The sequence below is a fragment of the Trachymyrmex septentrionalis genome, unplaced genomic scaffold, assembly GCF_001594115.1.
Source record: "Trachymyrmex septentrionalis isolate Tsep2-gDNA-1 unplaced genomic scaffold, Tsep1.0 scaffold5, whole genome shotgun sequence".
NCBI lineage: Eukaryota > Metazoa > Arthropoda > Insecta > Hymenoptera > Formicidae > Trachymyrmex > Trachymyrmex septentrionalis.
The window spans coordinates 546692-567631 of NW_017305672.1; the positions used below are offsets into that span (position 1 = coordinate 546692).

A 20940-nucleotide genomic window follows, 5' to 3' on the forward strand; every position below is an offset into this window, starting at 1 on the left:
TATTTCTATTTCTATTATTTTCGGTACAGAAATAAGGTATCGATGTATTGTATATATGTATGTGTAAAATATATAATATATTCAGAATTATGCTCGTTAATTCTTATATCATACTATTTTTATTATTGGTGAGTGCAAATTTATTAATGCTAAGGCAATCATTATAATATCATCAGTGTAAGATAACATACTACTACATACTACTATTATATATTACAGCTTATAACAGCATGTGACTTTAGAAAATCAATTTCTCATAATTTCCCAATGACACATTCTATGTGAATTCGTAAGCTAGCAATGCCTTTATTTTCCAAAATCTCAGATTTCGTAAATTTATGTATGGACGATACGCTTGGTGGTTTATTAATTCACAATGTTTTTCTGCTAATAAAGACTTGATACTTTTAAAGCCTCGGTCCGCCATAATAACATATTTTTTAGGGAGTTTATCTAGTATATAACACTTCTCAAACAATAATGCATCTGATATTCTGCTCTCATATTCATTAGAAATGAAATTGGGAAAGTCATCTGGCTTGTAAGATATTAAATACTTTATCGTATTACACTTTTTGTATTCAGATCAAGTCAAGGCTTGATTTATTCATTCGATTTTCGAATTATATTTCTAGAGCATTTATTATGGACATGACTTTCGGAAAGTAATAGGCAAAGTTTTTTTTACTAAATCGGAATTTGGAAAGAAGATCAAAGTTTTTAGTAAATGACTGATATTGGAACTGTTTTTCTGAAAACTATTATACTTGTATACTATTACTAAAATTCATATAAACTTGTACGGCCAATTATATTCAAACTCATTAAGCACAATTATATATTTTGAATACTTAAATTACCTTTTGTGCTCAAAAAGGATAACAGTAAATTCCATTCGTTTGGAATCCCTAGGTACTTTTATGTTAATACTAATGAGATAGTTGTTTACATTTAATATATTGGCTCTATTTTTTTATTTGGGCTAATAAAATCATTTCATCAGTAAGCATAGTAATCATGAGAACTATTATACTTATATTGACGTAATTGCAGTATTTACCGATATAGAGTCATTTCCACAGGTCATCTTATAATTTAGAAGTAATAGGTTTTATCGGAGAAGTTGCAAAATTTGCATAGATAGGTAATTTAATTGGAGAAGAACATTTATTGACAGTCGATACTGAAATGTTGCATGTTGTATAAACACTGTGATAATGTAGTCGGATTTTAACCTGCGTCAACACTGTGCTGGAAGCTTGTATTCCGAATTCATAAATTCAACTCCTCCGATGTCTCTTATATTCGCAATCTCGTCCACAATAAAAGTTTGTTCAGTTTGAGGTATAAAAATGAGTTTATTTATCGCAGGCAGGGTTGGGTAAGTTAACTTTTTTTTTTAACTAAGTTAAGTTAAAGTTAACAACTTTTTTTTTGTCTGCGAAGGAGGAAAAAAATCTTCATAAAGCCCATCATCAGGAGTGCTCCCGAAGGGGAACCTAACCGGGTGATAGGAAGATGGCCAAGGGCCGATCCCCTGGGTGTGCAGGACTCCCTCATAGGGAAGGACAGCAGTCTACCCACTAATTCTCTATAACCGCATTACGACCAATTGGGTGCATCCCGGAACCGCCTACTCGGCATTTCATCAGGGTGCACTCATGTCACGGAGCATTAGCTCCTATCTCACAAGTCCGATGTACAGTTATGAAAAAACAATAGTAAGCTTAACTCTATCTTAAAATTGGAACTAACCTAACTATTCATATTAATTATATACACACTCCTTAGCTATCAAACCCCGAAGGGACAAGAATAGAGACCGCCCGCCGCCTCTTCATAGCCTGGCGCCTATGCTCCGCTTACTCCTTCCTATGCATAACGACCTCGCAGTAGTTCGCGAGAGCCGTCTAGCACGGAAAGGAGTCCACAGCCGCTATCAAGACTGACCTGTATGTCCTATCAAGGACATCAAGTCTCAAACAATTATTAAAGTTTCTCCCGTTCTTCTATCCAAACAGGGCAAAACAGGAGCGTGTGAACAGCCGTGTCCACCGCCGCCCTGCATTGTATACAGATAGGCGAAGTCGACCGTCTGATCTCAAAAAGGTAGACCCCGAAGCATTATGACTCGTCAGCATCTGGGTCATGTGATATGTGAAGCCCCCATGAGACTGATTTACCCAGTCTCCCAGGCTCCCAGCGAGAGCGTTCCGGACAGCAAATTCCGGTGCCTCCGGGGGGAGACTCAAAAGATGCTGGCGCCAATGCGCCACAAAGCGATATCGCTTTTCTCGCGTAAGTACTCGATCCTCAGGCAAGATGAAGCCGTCCCTACGCAGGGCCTTGTATCTCCGCAAATACGTCTCAGCTCAACGGCCATGAAGCGAAAAGGCACCGCCCTTGCAAGAATGGCTTGCTGCTTTCTGCAAGACAGTGTGATACGCCCTGATCGTCTTCAAAGAGAACCGCTGCTGAAGCTGCTCCACACTGCGATAAATATGTCGGTCATCCGCCATGGTCTGTGCCCAAATCGGGGCGACATAATCACAGACGCGTACGCGCGGCGCTTATTCTCCCCCGGCCCGCCTATGTTGGCCTGCCCAGAGCACCCGCCATCGTCAAAGCCTTGGGGAGAAGGAGGCGGAAATGGACTCGAAAGGGACTCCGAATTCAGGACAAGTCCCAGGTATTTCAGAATGGACCCCATGCGAACCAGCCCCCCCCCCTCCCCATGCAAAAGGAAGCGTCGAGATGCCGTCACTTATAAAAGCAACGGCCTCCGTCGTATCGAACGACACCCTCAATCTGAGACATGGCCTCAACGAGCACTGCCGCGCCAAGCTCGGCACGCAGTAGAGCCTCCTCAAAAGAGGGACCCCTTACGATCAAGAGGGTATCATCAGCGTAGCACAAGGTGGAATAGCTCACCCAAACGCAGAACGGAGTCGTAGCCTATGTTCCACAGGGTCTGCCCCAAAACCGAACCCTGCGGAACACCGCACATAACTGGAGATTTAACAAATGTCATCACAGCTAACATATATCAAGTACCTATCAGATAAATAATCCATGATGATTCGCCTGATAATTAGGCATTCCTTTATACAATAGAGCAGAGTGAATGGCCGATCATGGGAGGAAGTTAAAGGTGTTGGCGATGTGCAAAGACACCGCCATCCCCTCATCCCGCACGCTGTCACCAACCCATTTCTTCAAACGTCAAACTGCATCAATCGTTGAATGATTGGTACGGAACTTGAACTGGTTGTCGGAGATACCTCTAACGTTATCCAGGTATCGATGCAACCGCAAATCACCTTTTTAAACAACTTGCCCAACTCATTGAATGGACAAATCGGTCGATAAGAGGAGGATACCAAATCCGGCTTGTTAGGCTTCTTGAGGAGAACCAACCGTGACCTTTCAGTCGGAAGGGAAGTGGCCCTCCTCAAGAAGAACCGTAAAACGCGCCCAAAGAGCAGCAAGCATGTACGAAATATCCCTGACCATTTTGTCAGTGATCCCGTCCGATCCAGGCGCTCTTTCAGGCGTAATCCTGGAACATACCTTCACCATCTTAGACCCAGTAACAATCAACTCATCTCTCCACATGGAAGGGGTCGGCTGATAATCCCCAGCCGGAAGACGCGGGAATAGAGCGCGAACAATATCTGAGACCACTTCAGGTGGAAGGGTCTCAACAAACGAGGAGCCCGAGGAGAGCTTATTTAAGACGACTCTGTAGGCATGCTCCATGTATCGGTCTCCAGCGTCTCCTCTTAGGCTTCTTCAACAAAGTTCAGAGCTCGCGTTTAAGTTCCGATCTTGCATATCTCCGGACACGCGTAAGACGCCTACGATATCGATTACAGACGGCGCGAAGACCGGAGATCTTCTCATTCCATCAATACGCCAAGGATCTGCAAAAGGCAGATCTTCTCGGCATAGAGAAGTCAGAAATCTTCCTCATCGCGCCGTCCACCAACCTGACGTCCACCTCCTCGCCAGCACTGCCTACCGGGGGAGAGGTCCAGGCCTTTAATAAAGCTCCAGCGTTGAGTAGATCCCCTTTGATCCTCCCAATGCACCATCTAGGAAAGACTTTCCTAGCGGTGACTCTGGTAAGAGGGCTGATGGAGGGAGTCCCTATCTCCATAAGGATGTACCCATGGTTAGACAGGGATTCCACCTTTGTCGCTACCTTCCATCTTTTAATATACCTGGCAGCACTGGGGATGGCTCACGTGACATCTACACACCTCCCCTGTGCTAGCATGACGGAACAAAATTCCTGTTGAGGAGGCTAAGTCCCATTCTGTCCGCCCATTCCACCAAAATGTTTCCCTTGGAGTTCTCGTTTTCTTTATCTCGTAAATCGCGCGTTAAAGTCGTCAAACAGCAGCTCCAGCTCGGACAACCAATGAGTAAACCTGTAGATTATCTTGTTGGGTGAGAAGTAGCAGCCAAAGATTATCATTCTTCCCCACTCAACGGCCACAAATCCCTCGTTCCACATCGCTGGGTAGCATGGCAAATCACTCCTAGACCACTGCCATGTAATGGCAGCGGTCGGGGACGCGTCCGAAGACGCGTACTATCTGCCATCCGTCAGCACAGAGTGGTGCTCGGTAACCACAACCAACCCTAAGCTCTCCTTTTCACAAACCCGCGCAATCAAGTCTTGCGCAGATTTGGAGTGATTGACATTAACCAAGGCCAACTTGGCCATCGGGAGAATCAACCATCATACTCTTCTCAGCAGCAGACGCGACAGTCCCCCGATCGATTACCGTTGCTGTCTCCTCCAACTGTGTCTCCCAGTCACCGTTACAAGGAGGGCACTCGGCAGTGTCTTTACGTTCGGTCTTTATTATTGAATTATTTGTTAAACACATTGAACATAATTTTGTCAGATTACCCAACATCAGAAAATTTAGGAATATACTTTTTCCTTTAATCAAGGAGATAAAGCAAGTATGTGCTAATAAGACTGACATAGAGTAGAGAATTTTTTTTAATCTACAAGACTACGAAATCATTTGTTAAAAATAATCCATATATTCTTTTTACAAGGACAGATAAGGATAATGTGGTGGGGGCACTTGACAAGACGGAATACGTACAAGAAATGGAAATTTTACTGTCTGACATAGAGACTTATAAGCAATTGACACACAATCCAGTTAATAAAATATTAACACAACTTAAGACGTTATTAAAGAGATGGAAGCAGCGCGGTTTCGTTGATAATTCGGTTTATAACAAATTGAACGTTTCAAATCCTGTTGCGCTTCTTGCATATGGTCTTCCGAAAATACATAAGATAGGTTATTCGATTCGTATTATTGTATAATTTTTTCAGTGGGGAGCCCTCTCTATAATCTAGCCTCTTTTTTAAATGACATATTACACGAAATATAGCAGATAGCAAACAGTTTTATCAAGAACAGTTTTCATTTGACTAAACATATTTCTAATCTAACAATCTTTGAGAACAAAGTGCGTCACATTGATATACTGGTTAATACGTTTAATTCATTGCAGTCCAGATTAAAATTTACAACTGAAATAAGTGGGCAAGTTAGATTTTCTTGATGTCAGTTTAATTAATAAAGGAAATTCTCATATTCAGAAATAGTATCACAAACCTACTTTTTCTGGTTGTCATCTAAATATTTTTCTATGCCAACATTCTTTATGTCAAAAAGTGGGAACAATCATTGATTTCATTGATAGAGTTCTTTCTTTGTCCCATCTTATATATCATCAAGAGAATTTTGAATTAATAAATAAAATTCTTTTAAACAATGGATATCGTCTGAAACTCATATTGTCTGAAATCAAAAATAGGTTGTCAAAAATATTTAAACAATGAAATGTTACCAGGGTAACACACCTACGGATAAGTCAACGGACAATAATGAAGAAAAAATTAATAAGTATTTCACAATCCCCTTTATACCACTTTTATCGAAAAACATTACATAATTTTTCGAAAAAGACTCCTTATTACACATGGCATATAAAGAGATAATCTTAGGGAGTTCATCAGGGGTCATAAAGACGTTCATCCCAAGCTATCTCACACAGCCGTCATATATAAAATTGATTGTCGAAATTGTAAAGCATCATATGAGGCTAAACAGGTAGTTGTTTGAAGATACGCATAAATAATGGAGAGAGAGAGGGGAGAGGGGGAGGGGAGAGAGAGAGAGAGACAGAGAGAGAGAGAGAGAGAGAGAGAGAGAAAGAGATGATATGTCAAGATCATGACTTTGAGTAATATTTAGAAGGTTTTAGTCGTCAGTCGGACACCTTGGATAATGCAAATGTCGGCATTACTGTAAATTTCGGATCTCATAATTCGAAATGTACTTAATATAAAAATACTTTATTATAGTGTTTTAAAAAGTTCTTGAAATAAGTTACAAGAATTCGCAATAAAAAATGGAGAGCTCTATTAAACAAATTTTATTTAACATGGACCTGTCCTTTATGACTTGTTATTAAGGTGAATTAAGGTCATGTCTTTTTTCCCCCTTGAAACCATAAAACTTTTATCTGAAACATTTTTTTTATTTTTTCCTTTTCGAGATATTCGTGTGATTTCGAGATATTAATTAAAATGGCCTACCCTGTATACTTTATTTAGAAAGCACTTTATATTCTATTTACCATACATATTTGTTCATATATACTGATTACATAAACTGTTATATACGATCGTATACTGTTTGAATATTTTGTTTACGTATACTTATTATATTTAAGTAATAAAGTCATTTCGAAATTTTTGTCGGACATCTTTTTTCGCAAGTTATCGGAAATGAGTCCTGCACTGAACAGTCGTTCAAAGTGAGCCCACATAATCCGAAGATGGTATTCATATATTACATTTTAATAATAAGAAATAATATATAGATTTCAACCTATCAAAAACTAGATACATCAAAATCCACGGTTTCGGATAGATTGAAATCTGGTTGATTGTGTAATTTGAAATCAGATGAAAATTATAAAAGTGAGCAAATTCACTAAAATATTTATAATTTTATTGGTCAACATCTAGTAAATTTGCTCACTTTTGCAATTTTCATCTCATTTTAAGCTATCGCTATTGCCGCGTATTATGTCTAAGACTTAACTTCAAAAAAATTAAATAAAAAATTTATAGTTACGAATAAAACATAACTAATTAAAGTTAAAAAGTTAAGAGTCTAAATTGTAACTAAGTTAAGTTAAAATTAATTATCTTTTTAATTTTTTAACTTAACTTTTATTTTTTCAACTTAGAAACAAACTCTGATCGCAGGCTTATTTAGGACAGCATTTCTATTCTGTTTTGATTCATCTTTATCAAAAAAACTCAAAAAATGCTTCTATAAGATCTCCTCTACTTTTGCTCGTCTTTCTTATTTTCCTGATACTATACGCGGAATTGAGCATGTTCTACGTTTACAGTCAGGGTGGCATTCAAATTTATATGAAATAACATTTTTTCTTATTTTCACTGAATCTCTCATCATTATGTAATATACTGGGTCTACAATGAGTCTATAGTCGGAAGTCTTTAGTCAAATACAAGTTGGCTATTGGTCAACTTCACCAATAAAACTTAGGACTATGACTACCGATTTATTGTAGAACTGGCAATGCTGATATTTCTGCGGCTGATGAGGACTAAATATAGTCGAAATGTACCGTTGAAACTTATCGTCAGAAAATTATAGTTTGTGATTAATAAATTATTTGATACATCTAACTATAGTTCGTTTAATGTATTAACCTGGGTTTTACAATTTATTAAAATCTTTTATATTCACAACTGCAAAAAGCTATAGAAAATTATCAGTATTACCGGTTCTACAATATCGGTACAACTAACGCTGATTGGCCAACTTCACCGATTAAGTCTAAAGTCTTCCGACTATAGACTCATTATAGACTCATATTACATAAATATCCAAATATCTAATTATATTAACATATTATGAGGATCATCTCACATTCGAGTTACAATAGATAATATAACAGATTTCTAAGAATCATCTCCCCTTCGTGTTACAAAGGATGGTATATCCCAACCACACATATCATATGTAGTCAAACTTGATAAATAATAAATGTAGTAAACAGTTATGATTCCGAACCAATTCATCGATTAATACAGCGAGAAAGGGCAGTCAGTATGAATAAAAGAATAAATTCCAGTCGTATTAATGATGTAGCTTGATGTCAGATCATATAAATAGTTGTATGTACATAATAATATTGGTGGATAAACTAAATAAAATAAATTATCGTCAAAATTGATGCTATAAAGAAATTACAGTTTGTAATTTAAAAACTATCTTTAATAATTAAAAAATATATGGTAAACCGATAATAAATTATAATTTTAGGTACGTGTATATATAAAAATTTCATTTGAACAAAAGCAACACGAAAATATAAGTAACAAACGCTTCAAATTTATAATGTTACAGTTTACAAAATTAAATTATTATCAAAGAATAAAGAATAAATATTACCCAACACTTACATTATATGAAGGCAAATACAAAATTATACAGGGTGTCCCATTTTAATTAATCACTTCAAATATCTCTTAAACAGTGTATTTTAAGGAAAAATATTTGAGACAAAAGTTTTGGGGACATAAGATCGTGCCATTAGTTTGATTTTGGATGGCGTCGTTAAGGTCAGGGCAAAGTTACTTCGAATTTTTTAAACGGAACTTCCCATTTTTCATTACGTATTCTTGTAGCTTACTTTGAAAGCTTTCTAAAACACTGTAATTAAGTTTATTTTCGTTAAGTACTTTTCGAGTTATAAGGCTTGCAAGTTACAACACCGCAGGCATTAGCATTACGCAAGATGCCCGACCGACGGTTAAAACCTCTTAAATGTTGTTCAGGATCATGTTCTGAGTAACATTTGTCAAATTCAAAGTCATTGGAAATTGTACCTCTTATTTTTATTATGATATAGGAATGAATTTTTAGTGCAAAAATAAAAATAAGAGGAACAATCTGCAATGACCTTGATCTTGACAAATATATCCAGGTCATCCTGAACAACATTTAAGAGATTATAGTCATCGATCGGACACCTTGGGTAATGCTACGAGGCAAGTCAATAAGTTTTTAGAAAAACATAGTAAAACACATTTTTTTGATCGATTCATTTTTATTTCTCAACATAGTCTCCTTCCAATTCGATACACTTGATCCAACGATTCTCCAACTTTTTCAAGCCGTCCGAATAATATGATTTGTCCAACCCTTCAAAATAAGCCTCTGTTTCGGCGATGAGCTGCTCTCTGGTGGTGAATCTCTTTCCTCCGGACCATTTCTTCAGGTTTGGAAACAGAAAATAAGTCTAAGAGGGCTAAATCTGGCGAATATGCTGGATGGGGAAGCAATTCGTAGCGGAATTCGTTGAATTTAGACATCGGTGCTGGGCACTGGTGTGAACCCGTGCATTGTCTTGATGGAAGAGCACTTTCTTCTTCGCCAAATGAGGACATTTTTTCTTTAAAATGTTGTTGAAATCGGTCCAATAAGGCTGTGTAGTAATCGCCATTGATCGTTTGCTTCGACGGAAGGTAATTGATATTATATGAATTATACCGTGTGCATCTCAAAAAACTGTGGCCATCACCTTTCCGGCCGTCTTCACGGTCTTCGCCTTCTTCGGAGCTGGTTCACCCGGTGTCCATTGTTTTGACTGTTCCTTCGTCTCGGGAAGTAATGGATCCATGTTTCGTCCACAGTAATGAATCGATGCAGAAATTCATCTGGCTTACGTTGAAATATCTCCAAATATTGTTTTTAAATCGTCACACGGTCGCGTTTATGATCCACAGTGAGCAAACGCGGCATCCATCTTGCCGATACCTTTTTCATATCCAATTGTTTGTGCAAAATTAAAATCACTGTGCCATGTGATATGCTTGTGGCCTCAACAAGCTCGCGCACTTTCACTCGTCGATCAGTCAAAACAATATCGTGGAGTTTATCCATGATTTTTGGCGTAGCAGCCTCAATTAGACGTCCCGAACGAGGTGCATCACATGTGGATGTACGACCACGTTTAAATTCATTCACTCAATTGTATATAATCGCAAACGCTGGTGCAGATGTGCTATCCAACTCGGCTTTGATTTTTTTCGGCGTTAAACCTTTCATAGTAGATGTTTGATCACTGCACGAAATTCGTTTTTTTCATTTTGCAAAAAATACAAAGGTTGTTCGCTTTAATCGTCTACAGAAATAAAACCACGTGATAAATTCCGCTCAAAATTTGGCAGTAATCAACTGAAAGATGCTACTTGTCAAGAAGTAATGTGACATGATACTGCGAGTGCCCTCTGACAGATTTTCTAGGAACTTATTGACTTGCCCTCGTAATACCGGCGGTGCTGTAACCTGCAAGCCTTATAACTCAAAAAGTACTTAATAAAAATGAACTTATTTATAGTGTTTTGGAAAGCTCTTGAAATAAGCTACAAGAATACGTAATACAAAATGAGGGATTCCGTTTAAAAAATTCAAAGTAACCTTGCTCTGATCTTGACGATGCCATCCAAGGTCAAACCAATGGCACCATCTTATGTACTCCTCAAAGTTCAAAAACTGTTATTGGAAACATTTTTCCTTAAAATGCACTGTTCAAGAGATATTTGAGGTGATTGATTAAAATGGAATACCTTATATATAATGGTAAGTTAGCATGAATCTATTACAAATGTAAAATATATAGGATTTAGATCGCTTATATTCACTGATTCAAGACCGATCTTAACTGTGAGAAAATATAAACGCAAACAATATTATTTGTATGTCAAAAAGTCAGAAGACAAAAGAATTAAGCGCTGCTTTTGTTATTATTAAAAATTTAATTTAATACATAAACGTATATGTCATCTAGAGATTCAATGTCTTTTTAAAAATTTATATCATTTAACTATTCTTTTATATGTAGTGTTTTCGAAATGATCTTTTATTATAATTTGATTCCGTATCCATTATTCTAACATTCTTCCAATCAAAATTATGATTATATTGTAATATATGTTCCGTTATAACTAAATGCCTAGATGAGTCAAGCTTTATATTTTTAATATGCTTATTTATTCTGGTATTGAGTTTCCTCTTCGTCTGTCCCACATAAGAAACGTCACAATTGTTACATTGGATCTTAAATTACATTATTATTTTCAGAAATTACTTTTTTGTCTTTATGCGCTTTTATAAATTTGTTCAATTTGTTAATACATCTGTAACCTATACTATACACTGATTTATTAATCATACGTATGGCTGATTGTGTGACTCTGTGGAGGATAAATAGAAGTACAAAAAACTTTTTCTTGTTATAAATTACTTTATTATAATATATTGGCAAGAACGTTGTTGTCATTTTTCTTGCGTAGAATTTTTGTTGAGAGCATCTTTTTTATTCTTGTATTGAACAGTTTAAATATTAAATCTAACGGATATTCGTTGTTTTAAAGAATATGAATGCACATTTCTAAATTTTTTTTATAAAACTTAGGATGTGATAATAGAATTGCTCGATTCACTAGACCGTACAGTACCGATCTTATGACACAGAGAGTGATTAAACAAAAAAGAAAGATATTTGCTCGAATACGTTTTTTTTTTAAACCAATCTACAGTTATCACACAATTTTCCACTTTAAATAAACAAGTCCAAAAAATTTATACTATGGTTTTCTTCATATTTAATAATGAATTGTAACCTTTTGTGTATACTATTGAAGGTTTGATAGATAGACGAAATATGATCGGTGGAAACCGCCATAATTATGTCATCCACGTATTTTTTAATTGTTAAAGATAGTTTTTAAGTCACAAACTGTAATTTATTTATAACACCAATTTGACGATAATTTATTCTATTTAGTTTATCTACTAATATTATTAAGGACATTTATATGATCTGACATCAAGTTACATCATTAATACGACTGAAATTTATTCTTTTATTCATATTGATTACCTTTTCTCGCTATTAACTGATGAATTGTTTCGGAATCATGACTCTTCACTACATCGTTTATTATTTATCAAGTTTGATTACATATGATATGTGTGGTTACGATATACCATCCTTTGTAACGAAGGGGAGATGATTCTTAGAAATCTGTTATATCATCTGTTGTAACTCGTATGTGAGATGATCATCATGATATGTTAATATAATTAAATGTTTGGGTATTTATATATTTCTGCGGTTGATAAGGCTATGTATAGTCGAAACGTACCGTTGAAACTTATCATCGGAAAATTATAATTTGTGATTAATAAATATTATTTGGTACACCTAACTATAGCTCGTTTAATGTATTGACCTGGGTTTTACTATTTATTAATTTATTGTAAGTTATATGAGTGAGAAGAATTGATATTATTTATATTGTAATAAAAAATTTGTTATGCACAAGAAGAAATTAGACAAGGAATTATTAATAGATGAAATGTTATCGAAACAATTTGATAGTTTAACATATACTTATTAGGCATAGAAACGTTTACTTACATTGAAATTACTTACATTGAAAAGTCTTCACAAAAGAAGTTCAATTTGCTGTTTTTGAGATTATTTCTCCGAACGGCATCAAATCATTATTTCTAAAATTAATAACATGTTCATAATTATAGTGCCCCAAAACAGAAATTTCAAGTCTTGTGGTACTATTGCAAACACTTTATTTGGTGTATTTTTGGTTATATTGCCACAGAAAGAGACAAAACACGTCTTATATGTTTTAATCGTTGCCATTCCTATTAAAACATTGAGATACCAATAGATACCATATACGGCATGTAACATTGCGATGTCACAGACTGCTTGGATAATTTCGGGCATAATCGACGTGTCGTCGACTTGAGTTTGAAATAATATTTTATAAAACCTAAATTATTACGAAAAAAACAAATAAAAAAGGTCTTTTTTTCTATTAAACGTGCCTATAAACTTGTTATTAAAAAAAAAGTTACATTTAAAAATCCAATGGATATAATATTTGCCTCGTGATGTTAGACCGAAAAAATTATCGAATTTTGCAAGAAATAACTTTATATTTGACCTTTCATTAATATTTAATCTACTAATTTCAACAAATCGAATGAAATATCCCTCTCGTTTCTGTTTCAGCTGTATCGTCATACATACCTGGCGCATTACAGGATCGTGAACCTAAAGACTCTGTAAGTAAACGAGCCGTGTCTTGAAGGCGTTTGTAACAATCATATCTTAAATTTATTCCGTGATTTCAAGTTCGGATTTGCATTTTAATCTCGGCCCTGAGAAGGAAGAGGATGGGAATCGGGGGAAAAGCCGCACCATGCCGCGTGCAAATTACAAACTGTGCACGAATTTAATCCTGCGCCGTCTTACCGTCATCACCTTGCCCGCCTCTCCAACCTCGTTCCACGTCTGAGAACTTTCCTTCGCGGATTTGATCATTAACTCAGCATTTAGGAGTGGTTATATTACGATTACGAATCTGCCGCCGTTCCCGACCGTCGTGATGATTTTACTCTTTGTACTTGTCCTTTCCCGCAGGCGAGAAAAATTTAAAGCTGTTTTCCAAGGCCTGAACTTATCCGCATGGCTGCATTTCGTGATATTGAGACTTGCTGGCCTTGCAAAGACAGGATAAATCGTGGCTTATCTTTTCAAGGATTTTCCTTTTTTTTTTTAATTCCTAGCTATCTCAATATTCTCATGCTTATGCTAAGAATTACGTTTCTTCTATTGTTTTGGAATAAATACCTTAATAATAAATATCCCGTTTTGATGAATCGTTAGTATATCATTCTCCGACTCAAATATTAATTAAAGCCATAAAGAAATTAATATCAGCAATCCATTTAGTATCCCTCTTATTAAATTTATTTGTACATTTCGCTTGTTCATCATATGTAACTGTTTATACATATATTTACTTACTTGTTAGCTCGATGTGCATGTATCAACATTAATATAAATATTAATACTGTTTTCTATATTTATTTTTGCTATTTATTTATGAGTAAATATATAAATGTGTTCTTAATTCTCTAATACTTAACGTATATAAAGAGATATATATCTATATGTAAAAATACGTAAGATATATAAATATCTCTTTAAGCGATTAAAAATTGTTTATCTTTATAATTAAGAATTTAGCACAATAATTGAAGATAAAATCCGCGATGTATTATGAGTTATGATACTTTTATAGAGAAGGGAACAATTTTTTTATATATTAGTCAAACTTCTCCCAGAGTTTAAATCATTCGAAAAAGTAGGTCGCCTGTAAAACTCGCAAAATTTCAAAGACCAATTTCTCACTATCGCGCGAAACCGCAAAGACTTTCTCAAGATTCGCGGGAATAGCATCGTCTTTAGGAATAGCGGTTTCCTGTCGTTCACACTCCTCCGAAGGAACCGATGTGCCTTGAGGTTTATCCACGTGGAACTATGAGACTGCTGGAACTCGTTCTACAATCATGAGAGCGCGAAATTTCTCTGTTATGTATATGTGGATGCGGTCCCCAACGGGCAAATCTCACGATTTGGACTTTACCATTGCGCTTGAGATCATCGTTCTCAAACAGTCACGCAAATCAAACTTCAGTCCGTTTCTAAACGTGATTTGTAAAAGCCGCTTGTCATCTTTATACGAGTATGTACATATGTAGAGCGACTGTTTCACAGTTTAAGTGCTATAAGGAGCGGATACTCATGCTCTTTGCTGTGTTCGAGTTTCAAATTGGCTTTCGGGAAAAGACGAGTTTTAAGATAAAAATCATATATAAATAAAATATTGCAGGATTATTTTGAAAGTAGGATTTCAATTGTGACGTGATTTTATATAGAGAAAACTCATATATGAGTTGCGCCTTTAAAGGATAATTATTTAATTGATAAATTTTATAAATTTCTATTAATTTGATATATATTTATTTCTTAAAAAAAACACACAAGACGATTGCAAGCGTTACAGAATACAAGAGACACTGCAGATATACTCGTATAATTGTATGCAATCGATAACAATTAATGTTATTTTGTGAATGTTTCGCTTATTTACTACAATAACAACACAACATAAAAAATAATGTTTTCTAGGAGAAACGTTTGGAATATTTTGAATTATTAAAATTTTAATATTAATTTTAATTTTAAATTATTTTAAATTGCAATTTTGGTGTAATAACTGATTATAGAAGAAATAACAATAAATGAAAGGCAAAGTAACAATTCAGCGCATTCCTTTAAAAAGTCATATAATTAAAGGCATAAATTAAAAGTACAGAAAAGATAAAAAAAGGAAGAAAAGATATATACTAAGAAATAATAACGATGAAAAAATAAACATATAACATTACAAGTTTCGGCTACCGATTGAGCCCTCTTCAGATGTTAAAATATAATGGAAACAGAATTAAAAAATAATTATCGCAAATGTTCACAAATTAATACACGCAGTTCGGTTGAGTCTCGATGTAGAACTCGACATTATTTACACGATTGAACAGTCAAAAATATGTCATATCTCTTAGAAAAGTTCTAGTTGATAAAAAAGAAAAAAAGAAAAAGACCTCTTATAAAAAAAGTAAACTTAAATAAATTAACAACCGTAATTATGATAAAAAATAAACACTCACCAACAAACATATGTAAAAGATCAAAACTAATGTATCCATATAAGTATAACAAATAACAATAAAAATAGAAGAATGAAATGCAGGCATGAAAAAACAAACATTGTGTGTCGACTAATATTCGCGCTCGCTGAAACGAATCACCACGTACTGAGAGAGGAGACGGGCCGTCAGTATCAAAAAAGTTAAACTTTATTTACAATGGGTAAATATGCCTTATGAAGACCTTCAGTGTCCGTTTATAAATTAAGACTGTTTTTCTGCTTCTTGAGCATTTCGGAAATTAAACGTTTTCTATAACAAGGCTCTTCATCTAAGATTTTAATGTTGTCCCATTGGAACACATTGTAGCCTATGTTCAGTGATGATAGAACGGACAGAAATTTTATGCTTGATATGATTACGATGTTCAGTAATTCTGGTTTTCAATTGTCTGTCCGTCTGTCCAACATAAGACGCATCGCAATTGTTACACGATATTTTATATACTACATTGCTCTTCGATGTATGAGGATAAATGTCCTTCTGTACTTTTATGTATTTATCCATTTTGTTGGGACTATGAAAAGATACCCTAATGTCGTTTTTATTAAATCTTCTAAATTTCTCCGTGACGAGGAATATAGAGAACCGTAAGCCAAGAAGCAGTTTCATTCACACAGACTTGTCAGTCAGATCATTATATACTTTATATCTATTTTTAATTAAATTTTTAATACGTTGATTAACAGTGTCAAAAATAAAATTCAATGGATAGTCATTATCTAGTAAAATATTAATAATAAAAGTCAGATTTTTTGTATAAAACATATATGGTATAACGTCAGATAATAAAAAAGCTCTGTCAACTAACGAAAAAATTATGCCTTTTTTCTGTGATAAAGGATGATTAGAATAAAAATTTAAAAACCTTCCTGAAAAAGTCGGCTTACGGTACCAATCAAAAATAAAATTACGATTATTGTTGATGGATATGGTGATGTCAAGAAAATTTATTTTATTTCCCCCTCTTTTAACAGTAAAGGCGCGGATGGAAAGAATTGAATTGTTCTAATAAAACGTCGATTTTAGAGGGAGGTACCGCGGTACATATATCATCAACATATCTATAATAAAACAAAATGTCCAAATTCAACGACATCAAGGACATCGTCTCCAATCTCCTCATTATTAAATCCGCTATTACCGGTGATAAAGGAGAGCCCATGGGATGTCGAATCTTTGCTTATAAATTAAATCGTCAAAAGAAAAAAAGGTTGAATCTAAGACAAACCGTATTGCTCCCAAAAACTCATTCTTGGGCAGAGAGCAATCCTTGGAAATGAAATTCGATTGCTCGTTCACACAATCGACCGCTACATTCATTGGAACATTCGTGAAAAGGGAGGTTACATCTAAAGAAATTAGTTCATGTGCACCTGTAAAGTGTAACCTTCTCAATTTTTCGACTAATTCGAAGCTGTTTTTGATGTAACTATCCGCTTTCGGAATAGTCTTAAATAGTCTATTATGCAAAAAAGTATCCAATGAATACAGCGGACTGCTCACCGATGATACGATAATTCTGAGAGGACAATCAGGCTTGTGAATCTTCGGCAATAGCGTTAACAACTGATATTAAGTTCCGTATGTTCATGTTGAACAAAAAATTCTCATGTCTTAAATTATCTATGATAAAAAGGATTTTACGCATGGAATTGAGTGACTCTCACAAAGAAATTGACCGTTATAGAGTTACTTTTTCATATAGTGAGCAGCCTTTCCGTTTGTCTTTCGACTCATATCTGCGACGATTTCCTTTATATGCAAGTGAAATCGTAAGCTATTATTGGGATCGCGCCTATACAATATAGTTTTGATTCTTTTCGTGAACCGTTTATTTCAACATCGGGTAATACTTCCGTTTTCTCAATGCGTAACTCTCTTGAGGATCCTGCTTTGTACGTTGCTGATCCTTCTTCCTTTTTACATAATAGTTTTCCTAGTCCCGTCATTTCCATACATCCTAACACTTTTCCTTTACAGAGGTCATCGTCCTTAACTACTGTCAGAGACGATTGGTTTTTAAATTTATCTTCGTGTGAAATTCCTGGCAACGTACAATGCTTTTTACAATTGGGAGATAATTTTGCGCTCCCTTTTAACAATAAAAACAAGATTATCTTTGATTGCATTAAGGGGGTTGAGAGCAGCACATTGAGAATGCCTTTAGATAGGAGAATTGAAATAACTAATCAGTCTATTCCAATCCTGAATAATATCATCTCTTCTCCTATTTTTACATCACCCACAGATAAACAATTGTCAAAGTTAGAGTTCGACACGCGTACATTTGTATTGGCGCATCCCAACATTGTTTTTACGCGTGCTGACAAAGGCAACGTCACTGTTGCTGTGGACAGGGACACATATAGGAACAAAATGACCACATTATTCGGGAACTTAGACACGTACGTTTTGATTAAGAAAGATCCGACTAAAAAACTTACGACAGCTTTAAGGTCTATGCTTACTGATGGAAAACTAAAGATCATATCAAAGACTCTGATTACAAAGCTTTGTACTGTAGTGACGGGTCACTTCCGAGAGCCTATGGGTTGCTGAAGATTTAAAAGCCTGGTTGTCCTCTCAGAATTATCGTATCATCGGTGGGCAGTCCGCTTCATTGGCTACTTTTTTGCATAATAGACTATTTAAAACCATTCCGAAAGCGGATAGTTATATCAAAAATAGCTTCGAATTAGTCGAAAAATTGAGAAGGTTACACTTTACAGGTGCACATGAACTAATTTCTTTAGATGTAACCTCCCTTTTCACGAATGTTCCAATGAATGTAGCGGTCGATTGTGTGAACGAGCAATGGAATTTCATTTCCAAGGATTGCTCTCTGCCCAAGAATGAGTTTTTGGGAGCAATACGGTTTGTCTCAGATTCAACCTTTTTTTCTTTTGACAAATTAATTTATAAGCAAAGCAAATAATAATAAGTAACGGGCAAAGTAAGAGTCAACACATTTCTTTGAAATTAACAAAAGAATATATTACAATTAACAGAGGTAAAATTACATAACGCAAAAAATATAATCCAAATTAATGTAGCAAATGAGCAAATGTAGCAAATGAGCAATGTGTCTTCTATCAATTATTTTATACATTTTTAGACATCAAGGGAAATATATAGGCAATTATCATAAATGAATGAAATGCCAATTCGTCCATTTTATGATAAATTTTACGGATAAATAAAATCCATTGCCGCTGCATCGCCTTTACCTCTGACAGTGATTTCACGCAAGAGTGAAAATGTAAACGTGTATTCTTAGAAAAACGAGGAATGTACCTTGCCTCTGACACATACACATATATTGTACGCAGTAGTCGCATCGTAATCTTACATTATACGTTGTGTGCATTTTGACATGAAGAAGCGACTTTCCTCTCCGCCATAATTTTTATTTTTCGAGATTTAAAAATTAACGTTAGAACAGGCGTTAAAATAAATTTTTTGCGAAATTTACGCTTATTTGCATTTGTAGAATGTATCCGTTCATTCGACATAGCTTATTGTTGAAGATTATATGAGCGTATTTTCATTGTGATTGTATATATTTGTTATTTTATTGCGCATTATAGAAGTTAACTATTCTTTGCTAATTATCCATTGCAAAAAATAGTTCGGACAATTATTCGTCGAATGCAACGGAAAGCAATACAGCGAAAAGCACGAACATCGCTATCAACTCAATGTTTTTAGATGGTCACTCATTCTGACACAAATTACGGTCAAAGCTGCTTAACTTTGGGCCGTTCAAGTGGATTATTCGTCATTGTTAATATTATAGTTACGGTTAGAAAAATAACTGGGACAGACGATAAAATAAATTCCTTACGAAATTTATGCTTATTTATATTTGCAGTACATATCCATTGATTTGACACAGAAAAGTGCACTCACGCCAAGACGTTATTTTATTTTAAGTGCAGATGAAATGTTCCGCTCTGGAATTCCGTTTTTCGCAATTGTAATATCGTCTTGTTGCGTACATGTATTCGGAATCGCTCTAGTTTGTGCCGATTGAAATAAAATTGAAGTTTATATAAAAAACAACTATTTTTATCATAATATCTTGATGGCCAAAATTGAAGGCAGACAGGGTCTTCTGCGATATTGATTCAAAAAGATCGGAGTTTTCATTTACAGGATACATATATAAACACATATTTTTGTTTAAAGGAACATGAAGCCTCCTATTAAATTTTATTGTTATTAGATTTAGAAGAAATTTCAATTATATAAAAAATATATTCAATTATATAAAAAAATGTAACATTTAAACTTAGCATGAATATAGTTTGAATAGAACAAAACTGTGAAAAATAAGATTATAGAACACAAAATTATTCCAGCCATTACACTATTTAAAAATCATTAAAGTGTTTTAAGGTCACTAGGACTTATATGTCCCAATTACGGATTAAAAAATATTTAGAACACTTTTATGATTTTTAATTAAATAGTGTAATAATTGAATGATTTAATAATATAATAAATGATTAATTAAAGATCGCAATGTGAATACACAATAAGTAAGAATATTAAAGCCTATAACGGTCGAAGCTGAATCTTTAATGCTTTAAATAATGTGAATTATATATATATATAATATATATATATATACATATATACGCACACATACACATACTATACTCGTATATGTACACGCATATATTTGTAGTCATTCAAATTGCGCGCCGAATTGGTTTTCCGGACTTATAAACGCAATTAAACTACTGTAATAATATCACAAATTAAATTAAATTAAGCAAGTTTAATAATTTCGTAAATTTTTAATAATTTTGATATTCAATCTGGTATCATATTACAATAGAAAGATATTGATGTGCTGAAAAATTGAAAATAAATTTATTGCAAAAAATATACCTCGGCTGGGAGTCGAATTCAGATCTGTTGTATTCCGTACAAGCGTCCTAAGCCTTTTAACTATCGAGACAAATCAATTCGGCGCGTAGTTCGAACTATGGAAATATGGTATATATGCATGTACATATATAGTACATATCTAATTCACATTAAATTATTTAAAGCATTAAAGATCCAGCTTTGACTGGAATAATTTAACGTTTCATAATCTTATTTTCCATAGTTTTGTTCTAGTCAAACCATATTCACAATTTATGTAAAATAAATGTGTATATATACATATATGTATATGTATATATATATATATATA

General features: G+C 34.5%; 1 protein-coding gene across 4 annotated transcripts in view; it reads left to right on the plus strand.

Annotated features, from left to right (window-relative positions):
• Nucleotides 1–20940, plus strand: part of LOC108751578 (venom dipeptidyl peptidase 4) — a 794336-nt gene that overhangs the window by 481212 nt on the left and 292184 nt on the right. For all 4 annotated transcript variants that reach the window (XM_018491818.1, XM_018491819.1, XM_018491821.1 and 1 more), the window contains one exon: nt 13189–13241. In XM_018491818.1, coding sequence (XP_018347320.1) covers nt 13189–13241 — 53 coding nt within the window. The remainder of the gene's footprint in view (nt 1–13188; nt 13242–20940) is intronic.